Raw genomic sequence first — 24,520 nt, forward strand, 5'->3', positions numbered from 1 at the left:
GAGGGGACACGGCCCGGGAAGGACACGGGGGCTCCGTGCTGAGGGACACAGGGGACACGGCCCGGGAAGGACACGGGGGCTCCGTGCAGGCCCTGCCAGGGGACAGAGGGGACACGGCCCGGGAAGGACACGGGGGCTCCGTGCAGGCCCTGCCTCGGTCCCTCCTGAGCACGGCTGGTGATTGCGGCTGGAGAAGGGATCTGAAGGCACCTGTCCCCTCAGCCGGGATCCCTGTGCCACCCCCTGTCCCATCGCTCTGCCCAGACCCGAGGGGACACCAGGGGACCGGCGCTGCCGCTGTCACCGCGGCCGCGGGGGGACAAGGCCCCGCTGGCAGCGCCCCCCGCCCGCCCCCAGCTCCTCCTGTGGGGTCCCACAAAGCCCCGCCAGCCTTCAGGGGCCACCCCTGGGGTGCCACCCCTCGCTGGGGACCCGCGGGGACCCTGCGGCCCTGGCCCGGTCCCTGCAGGGGTGGCGGCGGCCACGGCGGGGCGGTGCAGGCCCAGCAACGGGCCCGGGCCGGGCGGGGCCTGTGTGGGGACAGCGGAGCCCGTGTGGGGACACCCCGGCACCCTGAGTGGGGACAGCGGCCCTGCCTGGGGACACCGCCCTGCCTGAGGAAATCCCGGCACCGGGACCCTGAGTGGGGACAGCAGCCCTGCCCGGGGACCCTGCCTGGGGACACCTCCCTGCCTGGGGACACCCCGGCACCGGGACCCTCTGTGTTGGGTCAACAGCCCTGCCTGGGGACATCCCTGGCACTGGGACCCCCATCCCTGGGACCCTCCAGCACCGGTGGCCCCTGCTCCACGATCCCCCCTGCATGGCACCCACCTGTGTCCCCGGGTCCCCCCTGCCTTGTGACACCCCTGGCTCGGTGTCCCCGGTGTCCCTGAGTCCCCCCCGGTGTCCGCGGGACTCCCCCACCCCAAAGCCACCTCCTGTCCCCGGATCCCCCATGGCCCCAGGGACACCCCCGGACCCCCTCTCTGGGCACCCCCTGCTCCGGGACCACCCCACTGTCCCGGGGATCCCCCCACTCTGGGACCCCCCCGGTGTCCCTGGGGTGTCCCTGGGACCCCTTTTCACCTTCAGCCCCTCCCCACCTTTCCCTGGGTTTTGCCCCTCCCTTCCCACTTCTCACTCATTCTATAAATGTACTTTAAAAACAATTAATTTGGATTCTGCTAATTATAGGACAATTAAAACCCAATGGAGTCTCTCAGGTGGGGGCCCCCAGAGCCCCCCCGATGTTTCCCACTCCCCCCCGGGTGTTCCCTGAGTTTCCAGTCCTGGGGCAGTGGGAGGATCCTCGGGGGCATTTGTGGGGAGCCGAGTCCCTGCTCTCCCAGCCCGAGGGGGTTCAGCTCCATTTTTGGCTGAATTTTGTTGATTTTCCCTCCTTTGTTCCAGTAACCTCCCTGCCCTACCCTGAGCCCCTCCCGGGCTGTATTCTGGGGGTAAATGAGGGGATTTAGGAGAGTCCCAGTCTATTTTTAGGCCCCTGACAGGAAAGGAGGAATTCACATGTGGAAATGGCTCATTCCCATCCCATCCCATCCCATCCCATCCCATCCCATCCCTTCCCATCCCATCCCACCCACAGCCTCACCACCCCCAGGGGTGACCAAACACCCAAATTCAGAGCGGAGCCACTCCCGGGACACCCAGCAGGTGTGGGGGTGTCACCGTCATGGTCCCACAGGTGTGGGGGTGTCACCATCATGGTCCCACAGGTGTGGGGGTGTCACTGTCATGGTCCCGCAGGTGTGGGGGTGTCACCGTCATGGTCCCGCCCTCTGATCCCACCGCCCTCCCGGGTTCTGAGTGGGGAAACTGAGGCCGGTTCAGCTGTCGGCCCGGGAGCGATTCCCGGAATGCCCGAAGGTTTTCCCTCCCATCTATCCCCGAGTACCCCCTAGGTGTCCCAAACACCACCTTGGGCTCCCCACATCTAATCCTGGGTGCCCCCAGACCCTCCCACCTCCCCCTGGATCTCCCTGATGTGCCCCGGATCCCCCCCAGACCCCGGGCTGCCCCCAGTTTGCCCCGGTGTACTCCTTCACCCATCCCAGTGCACCCCATCTGCCCCAGCCCCTTCCACCCGCCCCAGATCCCTCCCCATCTGTTCCTGCTCACCCTCCAGTCTGCCCCAGGTGCCCCCTTCCCATCAGGCTCCCCCCATTTAACCCACAGCCACCTAATATACCCCAATCCCCCTCACGCCCCCCAGTTCTGCCCTCCCAAGGTCCCCCAGTCTGCCCCAGACCCCTCTCAGATGTCCCCGTGGTCTCCCTAATCCACCCCATGTCACCCCCATCTATCCCTGGCTCCCCAACCTGCCCCCACACGTCCCCCTCACTCCTCCCATCCACCTCAGGGTTCTCCCAATTTTCCCAGACCCCCCCTCCATCTGTCCCCCGAGGTCCCCCCATCTACCCCAGGGTCCCCCAGTCTGCCCCAGACCCCTCCCATGTGTCCAGGTCCCCTCCAATCTACCCCAGGTCCCCCCCATCTGTCCCAAGTCCCCTCAAGCTCCCCCCATCCACCCCAGGACCCCTCAATCCACCCCAGCCCCCCTCGGTCCCCCCCAGGCTCCTCCCCCGTCCCCTCCCGCTGTCCCCGGGCCGAGCCGTGCGGGGCCGTGCGGGGCCGGGGCGGGGCGGCGGCGGCGCGGGGGGGGCGCGGCGGGGCCGGGAGGGCGGCGCGGCGGCGGCGGCGGCCCCGCACCCAGCGCCCGCACCCACCGCCCGCCTCCCGCGGGCGGCGGCAACAAAGGCCCTTCCCCGCCCCCGCCGCCGCCTCCCGCCGCCTCCCGCCGCCGCCGGCAGCGTCCTTGCGGCAGGAAGATGCCCGGGGAGGTGCCGCCGCCGGCGCCCCGGGGGCTGCGGAGCCTCCCGCTGCTGCTGCTGCTGCTGCTCAGCGCCCGCGCCGCGCTGGTGAGTGCGGGGGCACCGGCGGGGGCACGGCCGGGGGACACCGGCACCGCCAGGGGGGCGGCAGGGACCGGCACCGAGCGGGGCTGCGGGGAGGGATCGGCACCGGCACCGCCAGGGGAGCGGCGGGGACCGGTGCAGGGCGGGGGGCAGCGGGGACCGGCACCGGGAGGGGTCAGCGGGGACCGGCACCGGGAGGGGTCAGCGGGGACCGGCACTGGCACCGGCAGTGGGGACCGGCAGCGGGCGGCACCGGCCCCGCGGATGAGCTGCCGTGGGCAGGGGGGTGGGACCGGCCCCGGCATCGCGCGTAGATCGGTATCGCGGGGAGCGGGGGTGTGTGCGGTGGCACCGGTACCGTGCACGGGCCGGCCCCGGGCAGAGGCACCGGTCCGGAACCGGCCTCGGTACCGTGCGTGGATCGGCAGCGGGCGGGGGGCGTGGGGCCGGCAGCGGTACCGGGGGGGCACCGGCACCGTGCAGGGCCTGGCGGCGGCAGCGGGCGGGAGGCGGCAGCCCCGGGGACCGGGACCCGACTTGTGGGGTCCCCCAGCTCCCGAGGGGCTCCGCTCCCCGCCCCCTGCCCCGTGGCCGCCCCTCGGTGCCCTCAGAGCCCCCCCGAGCCCGGCAGGCGCTGCCCCCGGGGCTGTCCCCTCCCCTGCGACCCCCGGGCGGTGCCGGGCAGGGTGGCGGCCGTGGGGAGGGGGCTGCGGGCTGCTGCCGTTTGAAGGTCGTAGCGAAACACGCCTTAAAAACCACCCTGAGGGGCGGAGAGGGAGGAACCCCCCTGCTGCTGCTGCTGCTGCTCGGGGGCAGCGGGAACTTGTCCCCCCCGTCCTTCCCCTCCGCCTCCCCCTCCCCTCGTGCATCCCCAGCCCCGGTGGGGCGGGGGGCGGCAGACGCAGCCCGGGCTGCGCAGGCAGCGCCCGCTCTTCCCCCTCCGGGTGGCCGGAGGAGAAGGGGCCGGGGGTGCTCGTGGCACTTCCAAAGCCGCTGCTCCCCCCGGGATCCATGGATCCGAGGGATGCACGGGAACCTCCCTGCCCCGAGCCCGGCGCTGGAGTTTGGGGGATTGGGGCGCTGCTTTTTGGGGGATGCTTTCCGGGAAGGAGCCCGAGGATGCTTTTTCCTCCCAGCCCGGGAGCAACGGGATAGGGTGGTGGGGAGGAAGGCTGCTCCTCCTCGTCATCCTCCTCTCTTGAAGAGGAGAAGCCCCAGGGCCTGGCTGCTGCATTGAATCTGGAGCTCATCCCCCTCCTCCCGGGGCTCTGGTTTGGGGGTGCCCCGGGCTGGCTCCCCCATTTCTGCACCAGGGCCGTTCTCCCGGCTCGCCCAGCAGCAGCGCTGCCCCTCTGGAGCACAGACACAACTTCGGCGTCTCTGAGGGGACGTGAGACACTCCTCCAACGCCTCTGGCGAATTTGCACGGATCCAAGGGCGCTTTATCCAGCCCGAAATTCCTCTGCCATGGATCCGGGGAAGGCTCTGCTCCTCCGGGAGCTCCCCCCGTGCCCGGTGCCCGCGGTGCTGAGCGGTGAGTGAGGCTGTGCCGGTGTCCCGGCACCCCGGGGCTGTGGGGGCGGCTCTGAGGGTGCTCATCCCCCCCATACGAGCATTTCCCCTTCTGCTTTTGGGGAGTTGCTGGTTACAGGGTGAGGCTGTTGGCGTTCCCGGGGGGATTTGTCCGTTTAGGGGAGGCTGTGGGGCTGTTCAGTGCCGGGCTGGCGGTGATGGGATGAGGGATGCTCCCGAGGGCTGGAGGAGCTGCTGCCTCCACCTGGATGGGATCGAGGCCTCTCCTCTCCCCCTCTCTTCCCTCTTCAGTCCTTCGTTCTCCTTGGACAGACTCAGCTCCTCCTCTGGGCCACCGGGAGGGAAGCGGGGGCTTGGCACAGCTCGGGCACGTCCCTGACGGTGGGATGGGGATGGATTTGGGGATTCCTGTTCCCCCAGTGCCGGATCCTGGGCCCTGCCAGGGAACCTTTCCCTGGAGCAGCACCCGGAGCGGGCCTGGCTGCTCGGAGCAGCCGCGATGAGCGAGCCCAGCCCCGCAGGCACCGCTCCCGTGAGCTCCCGGGGCCGGGTCCCTGTCCCGGTGTCACAGGGCACGGCTGTGTCACGTCCCCGGGACGCGATGCCTCCCTTTGATCTCCGGCAGTCCGTGACCCCTCCCGGCCCGGCCTTTGGGGAAGCTGGGATGGATCCCCTTGGGATCAGTCCCTGTAACCCTTTACGTGCCAGCGTGGGAGAGCCGGGGGACAGGGGCTGCTCCTGTCCCTGCCAGTGGGGTATTCCCAACAGTGCTGTGGACAGGTTTGGGTTTGGCTGAGATTTCCCAAGGCTCCTCCCTGGTCCTGCCTCATCCCTTTGGAGCTGGATATGGACCATAGGGAGAGGGGACAAGGGACACCCAGGCTCCTGCATCGGCCATTCCTGGGACAGGGATGGGCTCAGCCCCCGTGGGACACCCCAGATCCCCAGGAGAGGCCCCTCTCCATGCAGGGGGTGGGTGCAGCCAGCCCTGAGTGCCCCCCTGCTCTGAGGTCCCCAAGGTGAGGCTCAGGATGCTTTGTTGTGGCTCTGGCTGCTGTCGGAGCCCAGCTTAGGGATCAGCTCATCACCTTAATTACCGAGAGCGTTGATTGGCCCCAACCTTTCCCAGGTCCCTGGAGCATTGCAGGGGTGGCTCTGGGGCCGGCCAGGTCCTGGCTCCGCATGCAGGAGATCGGGGATGCTCTGGATTTACTCTGGGGCTGTTTCACTGTGGAAGGGCTTCCCTTGCTCCCTGCCACAGCCCCGGACCCTCCCCTGGCTCGATCCCGAGGGATAATGAGGGACACAGCCCCAGAGAGGCCCTGCAGGGTTTTGGGGTGAAGCACCCCCTGCCCTGCAGGGATCTGGGGGGTTCAGCTCCACACAGCTCCGGGTCCCACCAGGGCTGGGGGTCACATGACACCCTCATTTCCGTGATGATTTCCGTGCTTTGGCCTCGGCAGCTCTCTGGTTTCCAGCCTGGCCTCGGGGCCATGGGGAAGGGTCTCTGCTGAGCTTTGGGGGTGCTCTGGGGTTTGGTGTCACGGCTTTGCAGGGCTCAGCCCGGCCCCCAGGGGTGGGTTGGATCTCCCTGGTGTGAGCTGGAGTCACACAAGGTCCAGCCCAGCCCCGTTTGTAGGGTCAGCCCAGCTCTCCCAGTCCAGCCGTCCAGCTCAGCCCCAGCTCCTTCCTCTTTCATGGAGAAACTGAGAAAAAAAATTTATCAGTAAATAAAGGAATGGGTCCCCAAGGGGTGCAGGGTCCTCTGGCCGCTGTCACCTCCTGCCCCTGCCTGGGAGCAGTGGCGTCCCCGGCTGTCCCCAGGGCTCCTTTCCCTCGGGAGATGTGCGGCAGCCCCGGGAGACGGCAGCGGGGGCTGGGGAATGCCGGTCCCGGCAACGTGAGCCGGGTACCAAACCCTGCCGGGCCCGGCGGGGCTCTGCCAACAGGGCACCGCTCCCTTCCCGAGCCCTCGGAGCCTCGAACCCGGCTCCGGTGCGTTCTGTGCCCGTGTCCCGGCCCCTCCCGGCTCTCCCGGAGCTGGGGCCGGTGCCAGCCTCGCCTCCCGCCCGGTCTGGGTGGGTTTTGCCGCTGCTCTGCTCCTGGAGGCTCAGTCCCGGCACTCTCGGTGCTTGGGAGATGCAGAGCGGGGATTGGAGCCCTGCAAATGTGGCTGGGCCCTCCTGGGGGAGCGGGGATGCTCCCTGCATCCTCCCTCCCTCCTCATCCTCCCCCGCCAGCCCGAGGCTCCCTTGGCTCGGGAGCTGCTGGAGAAGGGTTTCTCCTCAGGAAGGGGCCGTGGCCCTGCCGGGTGTCACCTGGTCCCCGCTGGTCCCTGCCGGGCTCCGGAGCCACCGCCCGGCTGTGGAGGGAGGAGCGGAGCCCTCCCGGTGCTCTGTGCCATTCCCAGCTTCTCCCTCTTGTTTTGTGCCATTCCCGGCTTCGCCCTCTTGTTTTGTGCTATTCCCAGCTGTCCATCCGTGGTTTGTGCCATTCCCAGCTTTTCCAACTGTTTTGTGCCATTCCCATATTTCCACTCATGGTTTGAGCCATTCCCAGCTTTTCCACCCCAGTTTTGTGTCATTCCCAACCTCTCCCACTTGTTTTGTGCTATTCCCAGCTTTCCCACCCAGGGTTTGTGCCATTCCCAATTTGTCACCCATATTTTGTGTCATTCCCAACTTTTCCACCTGTGTTTTGAGCCAATCCCAGTTTCCCAACTGAATTTTGTGTGATTCCCATCTTTCCCACCCATATTTTATACCATTCCCCACTTTCCCACATGTTTTGTGCCATTCCCAATTTCCCCTCTTGTTTTGTTCCATTCCCAACTTCTCCCCCATGTTTTGTGCCAATTCCCAGCTTTCCCACCCATGGTTTGTGCCATTCCCAATTTCCCACACATATTTTGTATCATTCCCAGCTTTTCCACCTGTTTTTTGAGCCAGTCCCAGATTTCCACCTGAGTTTTGTGCCAATCCCAGCTTGTGTTTTGAACCATTCCCCACTTTCCCTTGTTTTGTACCATTCCCAGCTTTCCACCCATGGTTTGTGCCATTCTCAGCTATTCCACCCATGGTTTGTGCCATTCCCAGCTATTCCACCCATGGTTTGTGCCATTCTCAGCTATTCCACCTGAGTTTTGTGCCATTCCCAGGTTTCCACCTGAGTTTTGTGCCAATCCCAGCTTGTGTTTTGAACCACTCCCATTTTCCCACCTGTGTTTTATGCTGTTCCCAGTTTTCCACCTGAGTTTTGTTCCATTCCCAGTTTCCCCCCTGCTCTGGGCCATTCCCAGTTTTCTACCTGAGTTTTGTGCCATTCCCAGCTCGTGTTTTGAGCCATCCCCAGTTTCCCACCCATATTTTGAGCCATTCCCAGTTTTCCCCGTCCTGTGCCGTTCCCAGTTTCCCTCCCTGCCCCGGTCCCTCCCCTCCCCCGGAGCGGAGCTGGAGCCGGGAGCTTTGCGTGGCCACTCCTCCCTCTCTCCCCATTAATTAATTTGACATTTAAGGCGAGCTCCTCGTGCAGAGCTCTCCGTGAGCAGCTCCAGGACGGGAATTCCAGCCGGGAGGGAGGGACGTGGCCGGATCCAGGCTGAGGAGGCTCCTGGGGGCAGCACCTGCCCCCCAAACTCTGTTCTGGGGCCTTCTGTGGTCAGGAAGGAACGGGACGTGACTGTGGGAAGGTGAAAGCATTTTTAGAGCCGGTTCTTTCAAGGATTTTTATTAAAATTGACTCAAAAAAAGTTAATTCAGGGCTGGTTGAGCCAGCATTGAACCCGAGTGTGGTTCTGCTGAGGGGGCAGCACCGATCTGGGGGGACCCAAACCTCCTTTTCCACCTCAGCATCCCAGAGCAGCTCCCAGCTCCCTCCAGGACGTACTGGGATGGACTGGGACGTGCTGGGACGGACTGGGACATGCTGGGACGGACTGGGATGTGCTGGGATGGACTGGGACGTGCTGGGATGTGCTGGGACGGACTGGGATGGACTGGGACGTGCTGGGATGGACTGGGACGTGCTGGGACGTGCTGGGATGTGCTGGGACGGACTGGGACGTGCTGGGATGTGCTGGGACGGACTGGGATGGACTGGGACGTGCTGGGATGGACTGGGACGGACTGGGACGTGCTGGGATGGACTGGGATGTGCTGGGACGGACTGGGATGTGCTGGGACGGACTGGGACGGACTGGGACGTGCTGGGATGGACTGGGATGTGCTGGGATGGACTGGGATGTTCCCTCTGCCCTGCCCACGAGCCCGGCTGTGTTTTCATCTCTGTGGCCACACAAAAGCCTCTCCCTCCTCTCTCAGCACAGCTTGGCCACAGCTCAAACTCTTTCTTTCGAGATAAAAATAACAGCAGCAACCTCAGGGCTGCTGCTTCTGCCCCGGCTGGGGGAGAAATTGGGATTATTTTAGGAAAAAAAGGGGGAAACCTCAATGTGGGGGAGCCTTGGTGCAAATCCCCCCTGGCTGCAGCCCCAAAGGGGGACCTGGAGTGGGGGGGAGGAGGCTGGAGCCAGGGAAAACTGGGAAAAGCTGGGAAAAACCTCATCTCCCAGGCAGCACGGAGCACAACTTGTTGGCAAAACACTTTGTTTGCCAAAAAAATGATGTTTTCTGGAGGAGGAGGAGGAGGAGGGGAATGGAGCTGGTTCAGGAGCTGCTGAGGGAAGGGGGGGCCTGGCTGAGGGTTTGGGGGGGTTGGGAGGGAAACTCGGGCAGCAAATGTCAGAAATCCAAGGCAGGGCTGTGTTTTGGGGCAGGGGAGTGGGAGTTTGGGGCCATAGCGGGCATTTAAAAGAGAAAAAAAAAAATCTTATTTATTTCTCATTTCTGCAAGTTAAGCTGGAAGGGAACAGAAAATCGCTGTGTTTGTGTCCCTGCAGAGACAGCAGGTCTGGGAGCACACAGGGAGCTTTGCTTCCCCACACTTGGTGTTAATCCACCATTCCCAGCTTTTTTAAGGCAAATTTAGGCCCCTCACAATTTTTCAGGTGCTGGGAATGACCCTTGTGTCCCTGCAGAGCTTCCCCGTGTACCAAATAAAAACCAAGCAGAAAAAATGGGATAATGTATGGGAAAAAGTGGGATAAAATAATAATTTTTTCCTGCATTTTGGATTATTTTGGGGGGAATGGCATCATCCAGGTTCTTCTTTCCCCTCTCCCTCAGGCTCCAGCGCCAGGTGAGGGAGGTGTGGGGATCTCCTGGAGCTGGGACAGCACCTGGGGTGGCCTGGATTGCTCCAAAGCCCCGGATCCAGCCCTGCAGGAAATCCCAGAGCTGCCAGGGACTGGGGGATGGAATGGGGGATTTGAGACAGCTGGGACCCCTGGGGGCAGCTCAGAGGGCGAGGGTCTCTTTTCTAGTGAGGTCCCGGTGACTTTGGGGTGATTTTGGGCTTTGGTGCCACCGCTGCCTTTGTCAACTCCTTCTCCTCCTCCAGAAATAATCCAGGATTCCATCGTTCCCATCTCCTGCCCAGTTTGGTGCCCCCAGCCCGGGCTGTGTGTGGGGGCTCTGATGAGCGCTAATTAAGCTCTAATTATCCCCCAGGGGCAGCAGGGCAGTGCCCTCTGTGCTGACAGGTGTTAATTACCCTGGTGTTAATTAGGGAGAGCACTGATGGGGATATTGGGGGTCCATCAGGGCTCGAGGGCAGGGAACTGGGATGAACTGGGATCCTGGGCAGGGTTTATTGGCCAAGGGGCCTCTTCACCCCCGCAGCCTCCTCTGGGATTTGGGAACCCCATCCCACTGGGACACCCAGGGTCTGAAATCCCAGAGCCGCCGAATTCCTCAGCTTTGTTTTCCCTGGAGGAGCCATTTTCCTCACTTCCCAGTAATGAACTGGTGCAGGTGGGAGCTGGGATGGGCTCCCCTGGATGCCGGGGTCAGGGGATGGCTCTGGATCCTGGGATCACCCTCTGGCTCTGGATCCCAGGATTCCCCTGTGACCCTGGGTCCCAGGACTGCCCCATGGCCCTGGGACATTTCCTGCAGCATTGGGGGCTCAGGGCTGGGCAGGACCCCCTGGATTTTGGGGTGTTTGCTATTGGGGTGGCCCAGCCAGTTCTCCCCCTTTGCCCTCCTGCCTTTAATTGGGATTAGTTATTTAGAATCATTTATAATAATTGGGATTAATTAGTCCTCCTCCACCTTGGAGGGCTGGGCCCTCTGCATGGCCAGGCCCTGGCAGGGTGTCCCCAGGTGTCCCCCAGATGTCCCTAAAGCCACCAGGGCGATGCCCAGGGGTGCAGTGGGAAGACGCTGGTGGGATCTGTGGCTGGGGTGCCGGGATGGGAGCAGATCCTGGATTTGGAGCATCCTGAATCCTTTTCTTTTCCATGGCAAGGGCTCTTCAGCAGCCAGGAGGAGGAGGAGGAAGGAGAGAGGGCGTGTGGCACAGCCGGGTGGGCAGGGAGGGACATTGTCCCTCACAGGGATGTCCCTGTGTCCATAGGGATCCCCTGCCCCAAGAGGAGATGGGAACTCCTGGGAGTGGATGGGGCTGCAGGGAGCAGCAGCTCCAGGCCTTCTCTCCCAGCCCCCACAGGAGTTTGGGGCTGAACTGGGACCTTTGGGGGCTGCTTCCAGCCCTGGAGCACCTGGGAGTTGTGCTGGGAAGGGATCTGGGAGGAGCATTCCTGTGGGCTCTTCTGTGCAGGTTCTGTGCACATTTGTACCAAGATTTGGTTAAAATCCTTAATTTCTGTGAGGGTTTGGGGATTTTTTTCCCAAGGAGCTTTTTGGCTGCTGGTCCCACTGGCCTGGGGTGAGGCTGAGGGTCTGCCTGGGACCATCCCAGGGGAGTCCCAGGAACCTGACTGAGGGATTTTCCTGCTGATTTTCCTTCTGATCCCACTTCAACATTCCTGAGTGCTCCTGCCAGCTCCAGCCAAGGCTGACTCTGTGATCCCAGTGCTAGAACTCCTGGATGAAAACATTCCCAAGGCCCAGCCAGGCAGCTGCTGATGCTGCCAGGGGTTCCAGGGCAGGAAGGGCAGTGGGATTGGGATGCAGAGTTGGCTCCCAGCTCATTCCCATCCCTGTATTGAGAAGTGGCTGCTGCCCCTGGGCCTCCCCATCCCATCCCCTCCCTGCAGCCGAGTGGGCTGGGTCAGGTCAGGGTGTGAGGAGCAGGGATGGGAGAGAAGCTGGGCTGGACACTGAGGGCTGGCAGGAAGGGACCATTTCATCCCTCCTGCTCCACTTTGGATGCTCCAAGGGTGAATTCCCCATTGCCAGAAAATTCTTTTGGAGCAACTGGATCTGGAGCAATTCTTTTGGTGCCTGGATTTTTGTGAGGAGCCGCAGAGCAGCAGCTGGGCTGGCCCTGAGCCTCTCAGCCTCATCCTCTTTGCTCTGGGTTCGGCCTTAAAACCCCAAATCTGCCCCCAGCCCCGGCACAGGTGGGATTCCCACACGTTCCTGCATCGGTCAGGGAGCAGCGGGATCGGGGCTGACCCGGGCGGGGCTGGCGCCCCAAAACCCCAAATCCCCACTGCGGGCAGGGCCGGATCCCTGCTCGGCGCAATTCCAGCTGCTCCCAACGCTCCAGCCGGAGTTTGCCTGCAGCTATAAATACCTCGGAGCGCAGCAAAGCCCCCGGAGGGTTTAGGCTCTATATTTAGGCTCCTGCAGCACAAAGCCATATTGCACGGAGGCTGGGCAGTGGGATCTCCTTCTAGGAACTGGGGGGAGGAGAGGACAGGAGCACAGGGGTGTGATGGAGCCTTTCCATGTGGATCCGGGGCTGGATCCTCCCCCTGCAGCCGCTGTCCCATCCCGCTGCTCCAATCCGGGCCTTTCTTCCCCCAATCCCCAGCAGAAGTTGCTGCCTGAGCGTGGAGGGAAAGGGACATCAAACATTTATAGGCCTTGTGAATCGTCAAGGAAATGCCTGGCTCTGTTAAAATAGCAGCAGCAATTAGAGGAGAGGGAAAAAAAAACAGAAAAGAGAGAAGCCAAACTGCACATCCACAGCTCGTGTGTTTCCCCAGCGTTTTGCCGTCCTCAGCCGGGGTCACAGCTCCGGGCTGGGCTCCCCAAGCCCAGCTGGGGGATGGCACAAGCTCTGAACCCCCCCAGACCCGACCTCGTGGCTCGCCAAACACGTCCCAGGCTCAGCTCTGACCTCAGCTGAGAGGGCAGTGAGAAGTTAATTGGGTTCCTTCTCCTTTCGAGGTTTTGGAGCGGGGTCGGTGCTTCCTGCCCGCCTCTGCTGGCTCCTAATTAGGGAAACAGCAAATCGGAACTTCCCGGAGCCTCAGTGGGGTTTATCCCGTCCTGCCCCTCACCCAGGGTGAGGATGGGGTGGGAGGTGAAGGAAAACAGCCAAACCCCGAGGAGCAGGGGAATTTTGCTGCTGCTTTTTGTGACCCAGGATCTTCCAGAGGAAAAATCCGCTGCTTCTCCAGAGGGCAGCAGGGCAGGAAGGTCACCCTCGCCTGCTCAAGCTTTGCACTTCCCCGCATAAAAATCAGGGCTTTGGTGATTTTGCATTGTTTTTTTTTTTCTCTCTGGCAAAGGTTAGAAGCTGAATGAGGAGCAGAGCGAGCTCTGGAGTGAGGAGGAGGTTCAGGGTCCAGGACTGGGTGTGGATCTGGGCTCTGCCTGCCCCAAGGTTTTGGGAACTGGGGCTTGTCTGGCACAGCTCAGAGCTGGTGGGGAAAAGAAGAAAGAAAATTCCTGGAGGGGAAATCCAGGGAGGAGGAGCAGGGCTGGGAGAAGCAGCTGAAGGGTGCTGGGGGTGGTGGCCACAGGGACCTGCAGGGACCCATTTTCCTGGTGCTGCTGATGTGTAGGGATGGGTTTGCCAAGGAAGAGAAGAACTGAGCTGGTGGGAATGAGGGTGGTTGGACTTGAAAATGAGGGGTCAGTTGGTGTTTTAGGCTCAGGAATTGGCTTTGTTTGATTTGGGAAGCTGAAAAACACGTTCACTCTCCTGTGAAAATTTGCAAAGTTTAATAAAGAACAAGAGGAGACAAGGACCACAGAGCAAAGGTTGTTAGGGCCGGGTGCATCGTGGCACTGAGCCAAGAGCACACTGTAATCTTCAGGGGTACCCATTCAATACCTTTTAGTGACATCAGCCTTTGCATATTCATAGACCCCTATGCATATCCATAAACTGGTTTACATTTTCCAGGAATTATTTTACATGGCCCCTCCTCGGATCTGTCTTTTTAGAGCCTGTGAATTCCTTGGCTGTGGTTTCAGTCCATTCTCATCCCCTGCAGTTCTGGCCCTGGCCCTCCCTGCCTTCAGCCGGTGAGTGCTGATGGTTGGCAGATCTGTCCAGGTGTGCTCATCCTGTGTGCATTGGGTGTGATCCCATCCCAGCAGGCATTTTAACACAGCACACTGATATCAGCTACTGCACTGAGCTTAACGAACAACAGAAACAAAATCTCTGTCTTTATAGCAAAGTTATTTTAACACCACACATATAAATCCATTTTAACATTTGCAAAAAGCCAATATCATAATGTGTATCTATAACAGGGATCAATGCTCCTTCCCAGTGGGGTCACCCCAGCCATGGAACCCACGGGAAAATCTTCCCTGTGTGAAATCAGAACTCTGGGTGCTTCCTTCACCCTCTGGGCTCTGAGAGCTTCCATGGTCCCATCTTAAGATTTTCCTGCTGGTGTCAGAGCTGGAGGTGTTTTCCAAGCACAAGGTGGATCCTGCAGCTCTTGGAGTGGAGAATTTGAGGAAAACCTGGTGTGTGGTGGGGGATGGTGACTGCAGGAGACAATCTCCCCTGCTCTTCACAGAGCCTGGAGGAGTCAGCTGAGGATGGGCTGGAAGGAGCAGCTTCTCCTGCTGGAGGCTGCCAGGGAGCCCCGGTGCCCTGGGCTCTCATTCCCTTGGCATGGAGCTCTCCCTGCTCTCATTTTCCTCCTGCTCTGCTGGGCTGTGGGGGTGGAGCTGCTGAGGCTGGGCCAGGCCTGGCTGCGGGGTGTTGGCCTGGGATGTTGGGAGCCATTCCCATGTGGGGATCCTGGGACCTGCTCTTGTATGGAAATGCTGGTGCCTGTCCCTCTGAGGGGATTTTGGGACCCATTCCCATGTGGAGAATGGGCATTCCTGGTGCCCATCCTGGTGCCCATTCCCCTGGCAGGATCCTGATGCCCATTCTTGTGGAAGGATCCTGGTGCCCATGGCAGGATCCTGGTCCATCTGGCATTCCCATGTGGAGATGCTGGTGCCCATTCCCCTGGCCTGTGCCAGGATCCTGGTGCCCAATCCACTGGCAGGATCCTGGTGCCCATTCCCATGGCAGGGTCCTGGTGCCCGTTGCTCTGGAAGGATCCTGCTCCATCTGACATTCCCATGTGGGGATCCTGGTGCCCCTTCCCATGTGGGGATCCTGGTGCCCATTCCCATGGCAGGGTCCTGGTCCATCTGACATTCCCACCATTGGCATTCTGGGCCCTGTTCCTCACCCGTTGCCGTGTTGGGCACTGCCCTGACCCCCCCAACAGGACCCCAGAGTTTCTCCTCCCTCTTCCCCTCTGTGGCAGGGCAGGACATTTCTGTCCCTCCCTTCTGTCACTTCCTGTGGTGCTCTCAGCCGACCTGAGCTGCTCTGGGAAAAGAGGCCTCAGGTGCAGCGAAACCCCCTCACAATTTGTTTGTTCCTCGCCCATTCCCAGGCTGGATCCCAGAGCTGCTGGGTTTGGTTTTCCCTCTCCAACAATAAATTTGGATTCCCCAGCAAGGCTGAGAGTGTTCAGCAGCTTGGGACAGGTGACAGCAAATGTGTCAGGAAGGGACATTTCCACAGCAGGCTGGGGCTGTGAAAATCCCTGCTGCTGTGGAAAGGGCAGGAACCTCCTTCCTGCCCGGATATCCGAGGGAAACAACAGGTTGGGGAATAAATATCAGCACTTCTCCCCTCGGGGACTTCCCAGCGCCGTCCCCAGTGCAGCCCTGCAGGTGGAAGACTCCCAGCAGTGCTGGATTAGGGCTGGATTTTCTCTTTTTTTTTTTTTTTTTCCCTGAATGGAAAAAGCCGTGTTCACACGGAAGCCCATCGGTTTGTGCAGCCCTGAAAGGCAGGAGCATCCCAGAGGCGCCTGAAAAGCTCCCGGCTCTCCGCTCAGCGTTGCAAAAAGGTTTAGAAAATTAAAAATACAGCGTGGAGGGCACGCCTGTGGAGCATGGGGCTCTTTGTGGAGGAGCTGAGGGCTCCGATGGGCAGCGGGAGCCACGGGATGAGGATGAATCCCCGGGGATGCTCCGAGCCACGGGTCCGGGGCCGCAGCTGCGCATCCCCCAAGGGGTGAGGATGAACCCCCAGGGATGCTCCGGGTCTGGAGCCGCAGCCGCGCATCTCCCGTCAGGGTTGGGGATGAATCCCCAGGGATTCTCCGGGTCCGGGGCTGCAGCCGTGCATCTCCCGTCAGGGTTGGGGATGAATCCCCAGGGATTCTCCGGGTCTGGGGCCGCAGCCACGCATCCCCCGTCAGGGCTGGGGATGAATCCCCAGGGATTCTCCGGGTCTGGGGCCGCAGCCACGCATCCCCCGTCAGGGTTGGGGATGAATCCCCAGGGATGCTCCAGGTCCGGGGCCGCAGCCGCGCATCCCCCGTCAGGGTTGGGGATGAACCCCCAGGGATGCTCCGGGTCTGGGGCCGCAGCCGCGCATCCCCCACGGGATGAGGATGAACCCCCAGGGATGCTCCGGGTCTGGGGCCGCAGCCGCGCATCCCCCACGGGATGAGGATGAACCCCCAGGGATGCTCCGGGTCTGGGGCCGCAGCCGCGCATCCCCCACGGGATGAGGATGAACCCCCAGGGATGCTCCGGGTCCGGGGCCGCAGCCGCGCATCCCCCACGGGATGAGGATGAACCCCCAGGGATGCTCCGGGTCCGGGGCCGCAGCCGCGCATCCCCCGCAGGGGCTGGGGATGAATCCCCAGGGATGCTCCGGGTCCGGAGCCACAGCCGCGCATCCCCCGTCAGGGCTGGGGATGAGTCCCCGGGGCGGCCCCGCGGAGCCGCCGCAGCCGCGGGGAGCGCAGGGCCCCGCCGGGCGGGAGGAAAGTAGGTCGTGGCTGTGCTGGCAGGGCCGCCCCGTCCTACATATGGAAATCGGGGCTATTTCTGGCCGCTCCTGACGGGCTCGGCCGTGTCCCCGCTCCGGCCCCCCCGGGCACGGCCCCGCTGCCGGCCCCGCAGATGCTCGGGGGATGGAGCTGCGGGGCTGCTCCCCGGGGATTCCTGCCCGTGACACCTTTGCCCCTCTCCTGGGGTGGGTGATTCCATCCTGTGCATCCCACTCAGCGCTTGGAGGGGTTAATTCCTCATGGAAAAACCCTTTTGCAGCTGCGCTTTTCCAGGCTCCTCAGTCCATCCCAGGCAGGGCTGGGGCTCCCTCCAAGGCTTCCCCCCAAACCCAGCCCTGGGTTGCTCCCATCCCCTCCAGGCTGGGCTCCAGCTGGAAATCCTGGATTTGGCAGCATCTTAATCAACCTCGCTTTGCATTTCCATGACAACCGCGAGGAAGGTGGGCAGGAACTCCTTCCTGTTGGACACCCAGGAGCTGGCAAACACCAGGTCCTGCTGCTGGGGCAAAAAGCACCTCCCTGGGTGGGATGATCCTAATGAAACGCCAGGAGCACAGGGAAAAGGCTGCTTGGGGTTTTCCCCGGTTTTGAGTCCTGCCTGTGGGGAGGGGGAGCCGGTGCTGATCCAAATCTGCTGTGAGAGTCTGGAATATTCCTGATTAATCATTCTTAGGGTTGATGAGCTGTGGCTCAGCACCAGAACAGGTCCTGGAGGGCCTCCAGTAATGGGACTGGCACCGTTTTAGGGGCAGCCAGGTGAGGATTGGCTTTAGGGCAGGGACAGCTCTGTCCTTTGCCTGAACACATCACCCCCACGTTAACAGGCTTCAATGTGTTTGTGGGAGCTGGGCAGGGTCTGGAGCCCCAGGAGAGGCTGAGGGAGCTGGGCAGGGGCTCAGCCTGGAGCAAAGGAGGCTCAGGGGGCCCTTGTGGCTCTGCACAGCTCCTGCCAGGAGGGCACAGCCGGGGGGGCCGGGCTGTGCTCCAGGGAACAGGGACAGGAGCAGAGGGAACGGCCTCAGGCTGGGCCAGGGCAGGCTCAGGGTGGGCACCAGGGAAAATTTCCTCGTGGAAAAGTTTGTCACGCCCTGGCACAGCTGCCCAGGGAGTGGTGGAGTCCCCATCCCTGGAAATATTTGAAGAATGTGACACTCGGGGCAGGGGTGAGTGGTGACAGCCCCGTGCTGGGTTAATGGTTCAACACCAGGGTCTGAGGGGATTTTCCGACATCGGGGGTTTTCCAACACCAGTGATTCTAGAATCTCTTTGATGTGTGACCTGGCTGGGCCTGGATGCTCCCTGCACCCCTCAAAATAAGAGAAAAACCCTTTTCCAGCCTCATGTGCAAAGCTTTTCCTGGTGGATTTGGGGTCGGGATGATGCCTTTGGGGGAACTCCCCCTTCTGGGGGGGAGCCAGTGGGGATTTCCAGGCTGGTCCACCCTGAGCAGGTCAGGAAGGATATTCCCGCATGTGGGACTGGTGGGGTCTGCACAAAGCACCCCAAAAGCTGCTAAAGCAGAGAGCGCCCCCAGCTCTGTGGGCCTGCTGCCCACCCTCCCTGCAGGGACAGGGCACGGCCTCTCTGCCTGCTCCAGGCCCCCTTTCCATGCTGCAAATTCCCCTAAATCGTGCCACTCCTTTTGCTCCTGGACCTCGGAGCTGGGGGCAGTCCCGGGTGCCCCCAAACTGCAGCACAGGGAGGGGCTGGGGAAACTGAGGCAGCGGCTGCGAGGGACAGGAGCCGTCAGGGAGGATTTGGGGCAAGGAGAATGACTTGTAGGGCTGGAGGATGTTCCCTCCGGGAAATCTGCCCCTGGAACCCTCCTCTAGCCCATCCCTGGGGAGCTCAGCCTTTCCCTCGCCCCCTTCATGACCACAATTAAGCCGATCCCAGCAAATGAAGTGGCGCTTAAGGAGCCAAATAAAACGGGAAATGCCCCACGATTGCGTTCTGTGGTCGTTAAGAGGCTTTTTACTCCCGCAGCTGCCTCTCCTGCGGTGTCAGGGGAGCATCCCCTGGCACAGTGACAGAGCCCTGGCTCCCCAAAGCCACCCCCAGCTCCCACGGGGCTCCTTAGGGACAGATCCCGGTTTTCCCCCAGTCTCCTTAGGGAAAAGCGGTCCCGGTGCATCCAGCAGTGGGAGAGCTCCCCCCGGGCTGGTGTCCCCATGGAGGGGATGGCTTTGTACCCGCAGGGAGGAGGTGACACCGCGGTGGCCCCCGAGCATTTGTGCCTCCAGAGTCACCAGGGGAAAACAGAGGAGGTTTTGGGGCCGGCTCAGGGTTGGGTCCCCGGGCTCTGTCCCCGTGTCCCCGTGTCCCCAGACCGCCCCTGGTGCTCCTCCCGGGCCGAGTCCCGGCTGTTCCCCCGGGGACGCTCCGGGGACAGCGGCTTTGGAGCGTTCCCGGTGCCGGCTCCACGGGGGCTGTTTCCCCGGGCCCGGAGGCGTTTCCAGCTGAAACCTTTCCTTCCACCAACACCATGAGATCATTTTCCTCTCCCCGGCGCACAATGCGCCATTGTCCTGCCCCTTCCACTGGAAATCGAGCCGGGAATGTGAGCCCGAGCGCCCTGATCCCTTCCCCAGCGCCGAGGGAGCCGGGATGGGGCTCCTCAAACATCCCAGAGCCTTTTCGGGAAGGGTTTTCCCTGGGAGAGGTGCTGGGAGATCTGTGGGATCGAGTTCCTGCCGTGAACCAGGGTGCTGGGAGGGCCGGGGCTGCTGTAAAAAACGGGAATTGCTCTTTTCCTCGCCTTTTCATTGTTCAGGGGCTCTTATCGGAGCGGGCAGGAGCAGCCGGGATCGGCTCAGGGCGGGAGCTGGGAGCGGCAGGAATGAGACATCAGGGCCGAGGCTTGGGGGACAAAAACATCGTGGTTTTGTGGAGCTGTGCAATGATGGATTCATGGTGCAATGATGGATTCATGGAATGGTTTGGGTTGGAAGGGAGATTTAAACCCCATCCAGTGCCACCCCAGCCATGGCAGGGGCACCTCCCACTGTGCCAGGTGCTGCCAGCCCCAATGCCCAGCCTGGCCTTGGGCACTGCCAGGGCTCCAGGGGCAGCCACAGCTGCTCTGGGCACCCTGGCAGAGCCCAAACCTCTCCAACCAGGCCTTGCCAGGCTACAAACCCCTGTGGCAAATGGCACTGGGGGCACCTGGAACCATCCAGGAAATCATTCTTTCCTTCCTTTTCTCCATTTGCTGCAATGGTTTTTGGTGCTGGTTTCCATCCTGGATTGAGGAATGGGAATGCCAGAGTGGTTTGGGTGGGAAGGGATCTTCAATGCCAGCTCATTGCAGCCCAGGGCCACCTCCCACTGTGCCAGGTGCTGCCAGCCCCAATGCCCAGCCTGGCCTTGGGCACTGCCAGGGCTCCAGGGGCAGCCACAGCTGCTCTGGCAATTCCAGCCCAGCCCCTGCCCACCCTGCCAGGGAACAATTCCCAATTGCCAAGATCCCACCCAGCCCTGCCCTCTGCCGCTGGCAGCCATTGCCATGGGAACAGGGCTCCTGCCCCTGGCTCGGTTGGATCCCTGGGAAGGTTCCCCTGGCTGGACACTGTCGCTGGTGTCACCGCGGCTCTGGTGGCTCCGTGTGGCCGCTGTCGCCGTCTGAGTGGGGCCGTAATTCCCGGTAATCCCCGGAGCGGCTCTGGCCTCACCTGGGGCCGGCGCTCACCGGAGGGTCAGAGCGGGCAGGGCCGGCGCCGCAATCGGATTAGGGAGATAAACCGAGGGGACAGAGGGACAGGAGGGGCAGAGGGACAGGGGACAGAGGGACAGGGGGACAGGAAGGACAGAAGGACAGGAGGGACGGGAGGGACAGAGGGACAGGGGGACAGAGGGGCAGGGGGAGAGTGGGACAAGAGGGACAGAGGTTATGGGATGGACAGAGGGAGCTGCTGGCACCTGGGGTGGGCACTGAGCCATGGCGTGGCCATTAGAGGCTGGGTGTCCCGGGTGGCAGCGGTGTCACCCTGGGGGCAGCGTGGCCTTTGCCCTCTCAGGACATTCCCGGTTTCTCGGGGCTGCTGATGGTGGCACTGGGGGTGCTCTGGGGTGGGGGGAGCTCTGTGCACGTCAGGGGGGTCGGGGCATTTCTGCTCTCCCTGGGTAAAGCCTTGAGGTCCCTGCCCCACCTCACTCCTGGCATCCAGGGAGAGGAATTTCCTGGAGGGTTTTCCTGGGAGTTTTTCCTGTAGGGTTTTCCTGGAAGGTTTTCCTGGAGGGTTTCCCTGTAGGTTTTTCCTGTAGAGTTTTCCTGTAGGGTTTTCCTGGAGGATTTTGCTGTAGGGTTTTCCTGGAGGATTATCCTGTAGGGTTTTTCTATAGGGTTTTCCTGGAGGTTTTCCTGTAGGGTTTTTCTGTAGGGTTTTCCTGTAGGGTTTCAGGACACTGCCCCGTGGATGTTGTGCAGACAGGGAGCAGCACCCCGAGTGCTGGGGTCAGGGGGCCAGGGAGAGCAGAACCATCAGCCCTTTTCCAGCATTCCCACTCCAGGGTTGGGCTGGGAGCCCAAATCCACATTTTGAGTGCAGCCCAGTGTAAAACCTTTCATTTGGGATAATTGTAGGTGAGTGTAGGGCACAAAAAAAGCACTTTATTTTGGGTACTGTGAGGTTGGCACAGGGCATGGCACCCCCTCCACCCCAGAAAGGGGCAGCTCTGTGCCCTGGGCATTGTCCTGCCCGGGATCCCTGTGCCTCCCCATCCTGGGATCTATGAACCCCCTGAAATCCGGGAATGCCACCAGTCCCAGAGCCCGTGATAGGAGCTGCTAAAAGTAGGGGAATTATGCACAGGGCTGTGGGCAGGAGGGGAGGCAGGTCAGGGCTGGGGTGAGCTCGGGCTCTGGGTGCAGCAGGGACGTTTTTGGGGTGCTGGTGTTTGTAGGGAAGAGCAGAGGGGATCCCCGCTCACTCCAGAGGTGATTCCTGTGAAGAGGAGGCACAGCCCTGCCAGGATTGGCCTCGTGACTCAGTTTCCCCCTGGGTGACAAAGGGGTGGCACTGAGGGTTAGAGATTCCTGGGAAAAGCAGGAATTTCTGTCCCATTGCTCAGACAGGAATTGATCACCCCCTCCAGAGGATCTCCCGTGCCCATCCCACAGGGAATTCCAGCATTTCAGCCTCTCCATGTTTTATTACACCCTAAAAATCCACCAACAGCAGAGCCCTGAGGTTTTCTGTGTCTCTCCCATGGGGAATTTTCATCATTTCAGCCTCCCCAGAGGCTGAAATTACACCCTAAAAATCCGCCAAAGCAGAGCCCTGAGGTTTTCTGTGCCTCTCCCACAGGGAATTTCAGCATTTCAGCTTCTCCAGGTCTTATTACACCCTAAAATTCCACTAAAGCAGAGCCCCGAGGGTTTCTGTGCCTCTCCCATGGGGAATTTCAGCATTTCAGCTTCTCCAGGTAAATCCTGTTGTATTACACCCTAAAAATCCACTAAAGCAGAGCCCTGAGGTTTTCTGTGCCTCTCCCATGGGGAATTTCAGCATTTCAGCCTCTCCGGGTTTTATTACGCCCTAAAAATCCACCAAAGGCAGAGCCCTGAGGTTTTCTGTGCCTGTCCCAGTCCGGGTTTTCAGCCTGGAATTTGGGGCTGGGTGCTCAGGGAGGGCTGGGCTGTGGTTTGGGGTTTGATGGCCATTCCAGGCACAGCAGGGTCCCCAGGGTGTGGGGACATTCCTGGAGCTCCAGGAGCATTGGGACCCCGCTCCAGGGATGGGATTTTGGGGTGTCTGGGCTGTTTGATCCTTGGGGGTTCCTCCCAGCTCAAGGTACTCTGTGATTCCATGAATTCCCGTCCCAAAAGCGCTGCTCAGCTCAGCTCAGCTCAGCTCATCTTCCCTGCCCACCCCACTGTTCCCTCGGGCCCAGGTGAGCCCAGCCCAGCCCAGCAGCCCCTCCAGCCCAGGCTGGGCTCTTCCCTTTGCCCACAACCCACATCCCACAGCTTTTCCAGCATCGTTCCTGGCACTGGGTCGGCTCCCACAATTTATGGGAATATTTTAGGTGAAACCACCACCAGCCCTGCAAAGAACCCAGGAGAAAGAGGCAGATTTTGAACCTAAATTCTCCCTTTTTCCTGATTTTGATTTTTAAATGAAGCAGCAGCTGGGTGAGCTGGCTGCTGCTCTGCTGAGCAGAAATCCGTGCTGCTGGAGGTTTTTCCGTGCGGAACTGTGGCAGCCGGAGGATTTGAGGAGGCTGCCAGGGAGAGGCTGGATCTTTTATTAGAGCAACTGATACGGTTGGGGGAAAAAAGCTCCAAAGCAGATCAGCTTTTGGGCTCACCAGTCCTTATTCAGGTCCTAAATAGAAACAGCTCAGTCAGATCTCTGGGTTTATTTTAATCAATTTTACATCTGAAAACACACAAAAAAAAAAAAAAAAAAAAAGAAAAGAAAACCAACTGGTGAGCTGAAAGATTTTTCCCCCCTTTCTCTGGTGGTTTTTTCTGCTTTTTTATTTTGGATTTGTTTTCCTGGGAGCCTTGTGTGTGGTGCTTGGCAGAGCTGCTGCCTCAGTCACGGCCCCGACACCCCCAGACACCCCAAATTTGGGCTTTTCGCCCCCTTCCAGGAGAGGCTGTGTGAGGTGGAGGCCAGGACAGCTGGATCTGCTCCCAGATCATTCCAGGCTCCAGGAAAACACTGCCCAGCCGCTTTTGGGGTCCTGGGAACGGGGAGGGATCCTGGGATGGATCCCAAGATGGATCCTGGGATGGATCCCAAGATGGATCCTGGGTGGAACCTGGGATGGATCCTGGGATGAATCCCGAGATGGTTCCTGGGTGGGATCCTGAGTTGGATCCTGGGAATGGGGATGGATCCTGGGATGGATCCTGAGATGGATCCTGAGATGGATCCTGGGATGGATCCTGGGGTGGAACCTGGGATGGATCCCGAGATGGATCCTGGGTGGAACCTGGGATGGATCCTGGGATGGATCCTGAGATGGATCCTGGGGTGGAGCCTGGGATGGATCCCGAGATGGATCCTGGGTGGGATCCTGAGTTGGATCCTGGGAATGGGGATGGATCCTGGGGTGGAGCCTGGGATGGATCCCGAGATGGATCCTGGGATGGATCCCGAGATGGATCCTGGGTGGAACCTGAGATGGATCCCGAGATGGATCCCGAGATGGATCCCAAGATGGATCCTGGGTGGGATCCTGAGTTGGATCCTGGGATAGATCATGGGAGGGATCCTGAGATGGATCCTGGGGTGGATCTTGGGATTGATCTTGGGGTGGATCCTCAGATGGATCCTGGATGGATCTTGAGATGGATGCTGGGAGAGATCCTGAGATGGATCCTGGGAATAGGGATGGATCCTGGGGAGGATCCTGGGATGGATCCTGGGATGGATCCCGGGATGGATCCTGGGGAGGATCTTGGGATGGATCCTGGGATGGATCCTGGGGAGGATCTTGGGATGGATCCTGAGTTGGATTGAGGATGGATCCCAGATGGATCCTGGGATGATCCCCAGAGCTTTGGGGCTGACACCTGAAGGCGTTTCCCGCTCTTCCCCTCTCTGCCAGGTGTGGGAACACCACTGCCCCCCCGGATCCATTGTGGGAAACGGGTTTGTGAAGAATTGTTAAAATGTGATGGAATTTGGAAAAGCTGAGGAAACCAACATCCATGGAATTACCCTTGGGAAGGAGGGGTGGGAGCAGCTCCTCCAGCTCCACTGCCCTGCGAGAGATTCAGGGGTTTTCTTGTAGGATTTTTTTTTTTTTTTTGTTTGTGGGTTATTTTTTTGTGGGATTTTTTTTTTGTGGGTTTCAATTTGTGTGGTGTTTGTGGGTTTTTTTTTTTGTGGGGGTTTTGGGGGATAAACTGGACAAACACAGCAGTGGTGGAATAAGAATTAACTTTTTGGGATTTCTTTTTTGTGTTTCTTGTAGGTTTTTTGATGTTTTGATTTTGTGGGGAGTG

At 60.8% G+C, this 24,520-nt stretch overlaps 1 protein-coding gene across 1 annotated transcript in view; it reads left to right on the plus strand.

The window, feature by feature from the left end:
* The first annotated feature begins 2,820 nt into the window (after positions 1 to 2,820).
* SDC3 (syndecan 3) overlaps positions 2,821 to 24,520 on the plus strand; it is a 45,213-nt gene continuing 23,513 nt past the window's right edge. The window contains exon 1 of the mRNA XM_066564979.1: positions 2,821 to 2,939. Within this exon, the coding sequence (XP_066421076.1) occupies positions 2,850 to 2,939 (90 nt within the window). The 5' untranslated portion in view covers positions 2,821 to 2,849. The remainder of the gene's footprint in view (positions 2,940 to 24,520) is intronic.

This window comes from Molothrus aeneus, chromosome 23 (genome assembly GCF_037042795.1).
Source record: "Molothrus aeneus isolate 106 chromosome 23, BPBGC_Maene_1.0, whole genome shotgun sequence".
Classification (NCBI taxonomy): Eukaryota; Metazoa; Chordata; class Aves; order Passeriformes; family Icteridae; genus Molothrus; species Molothrus aeneus.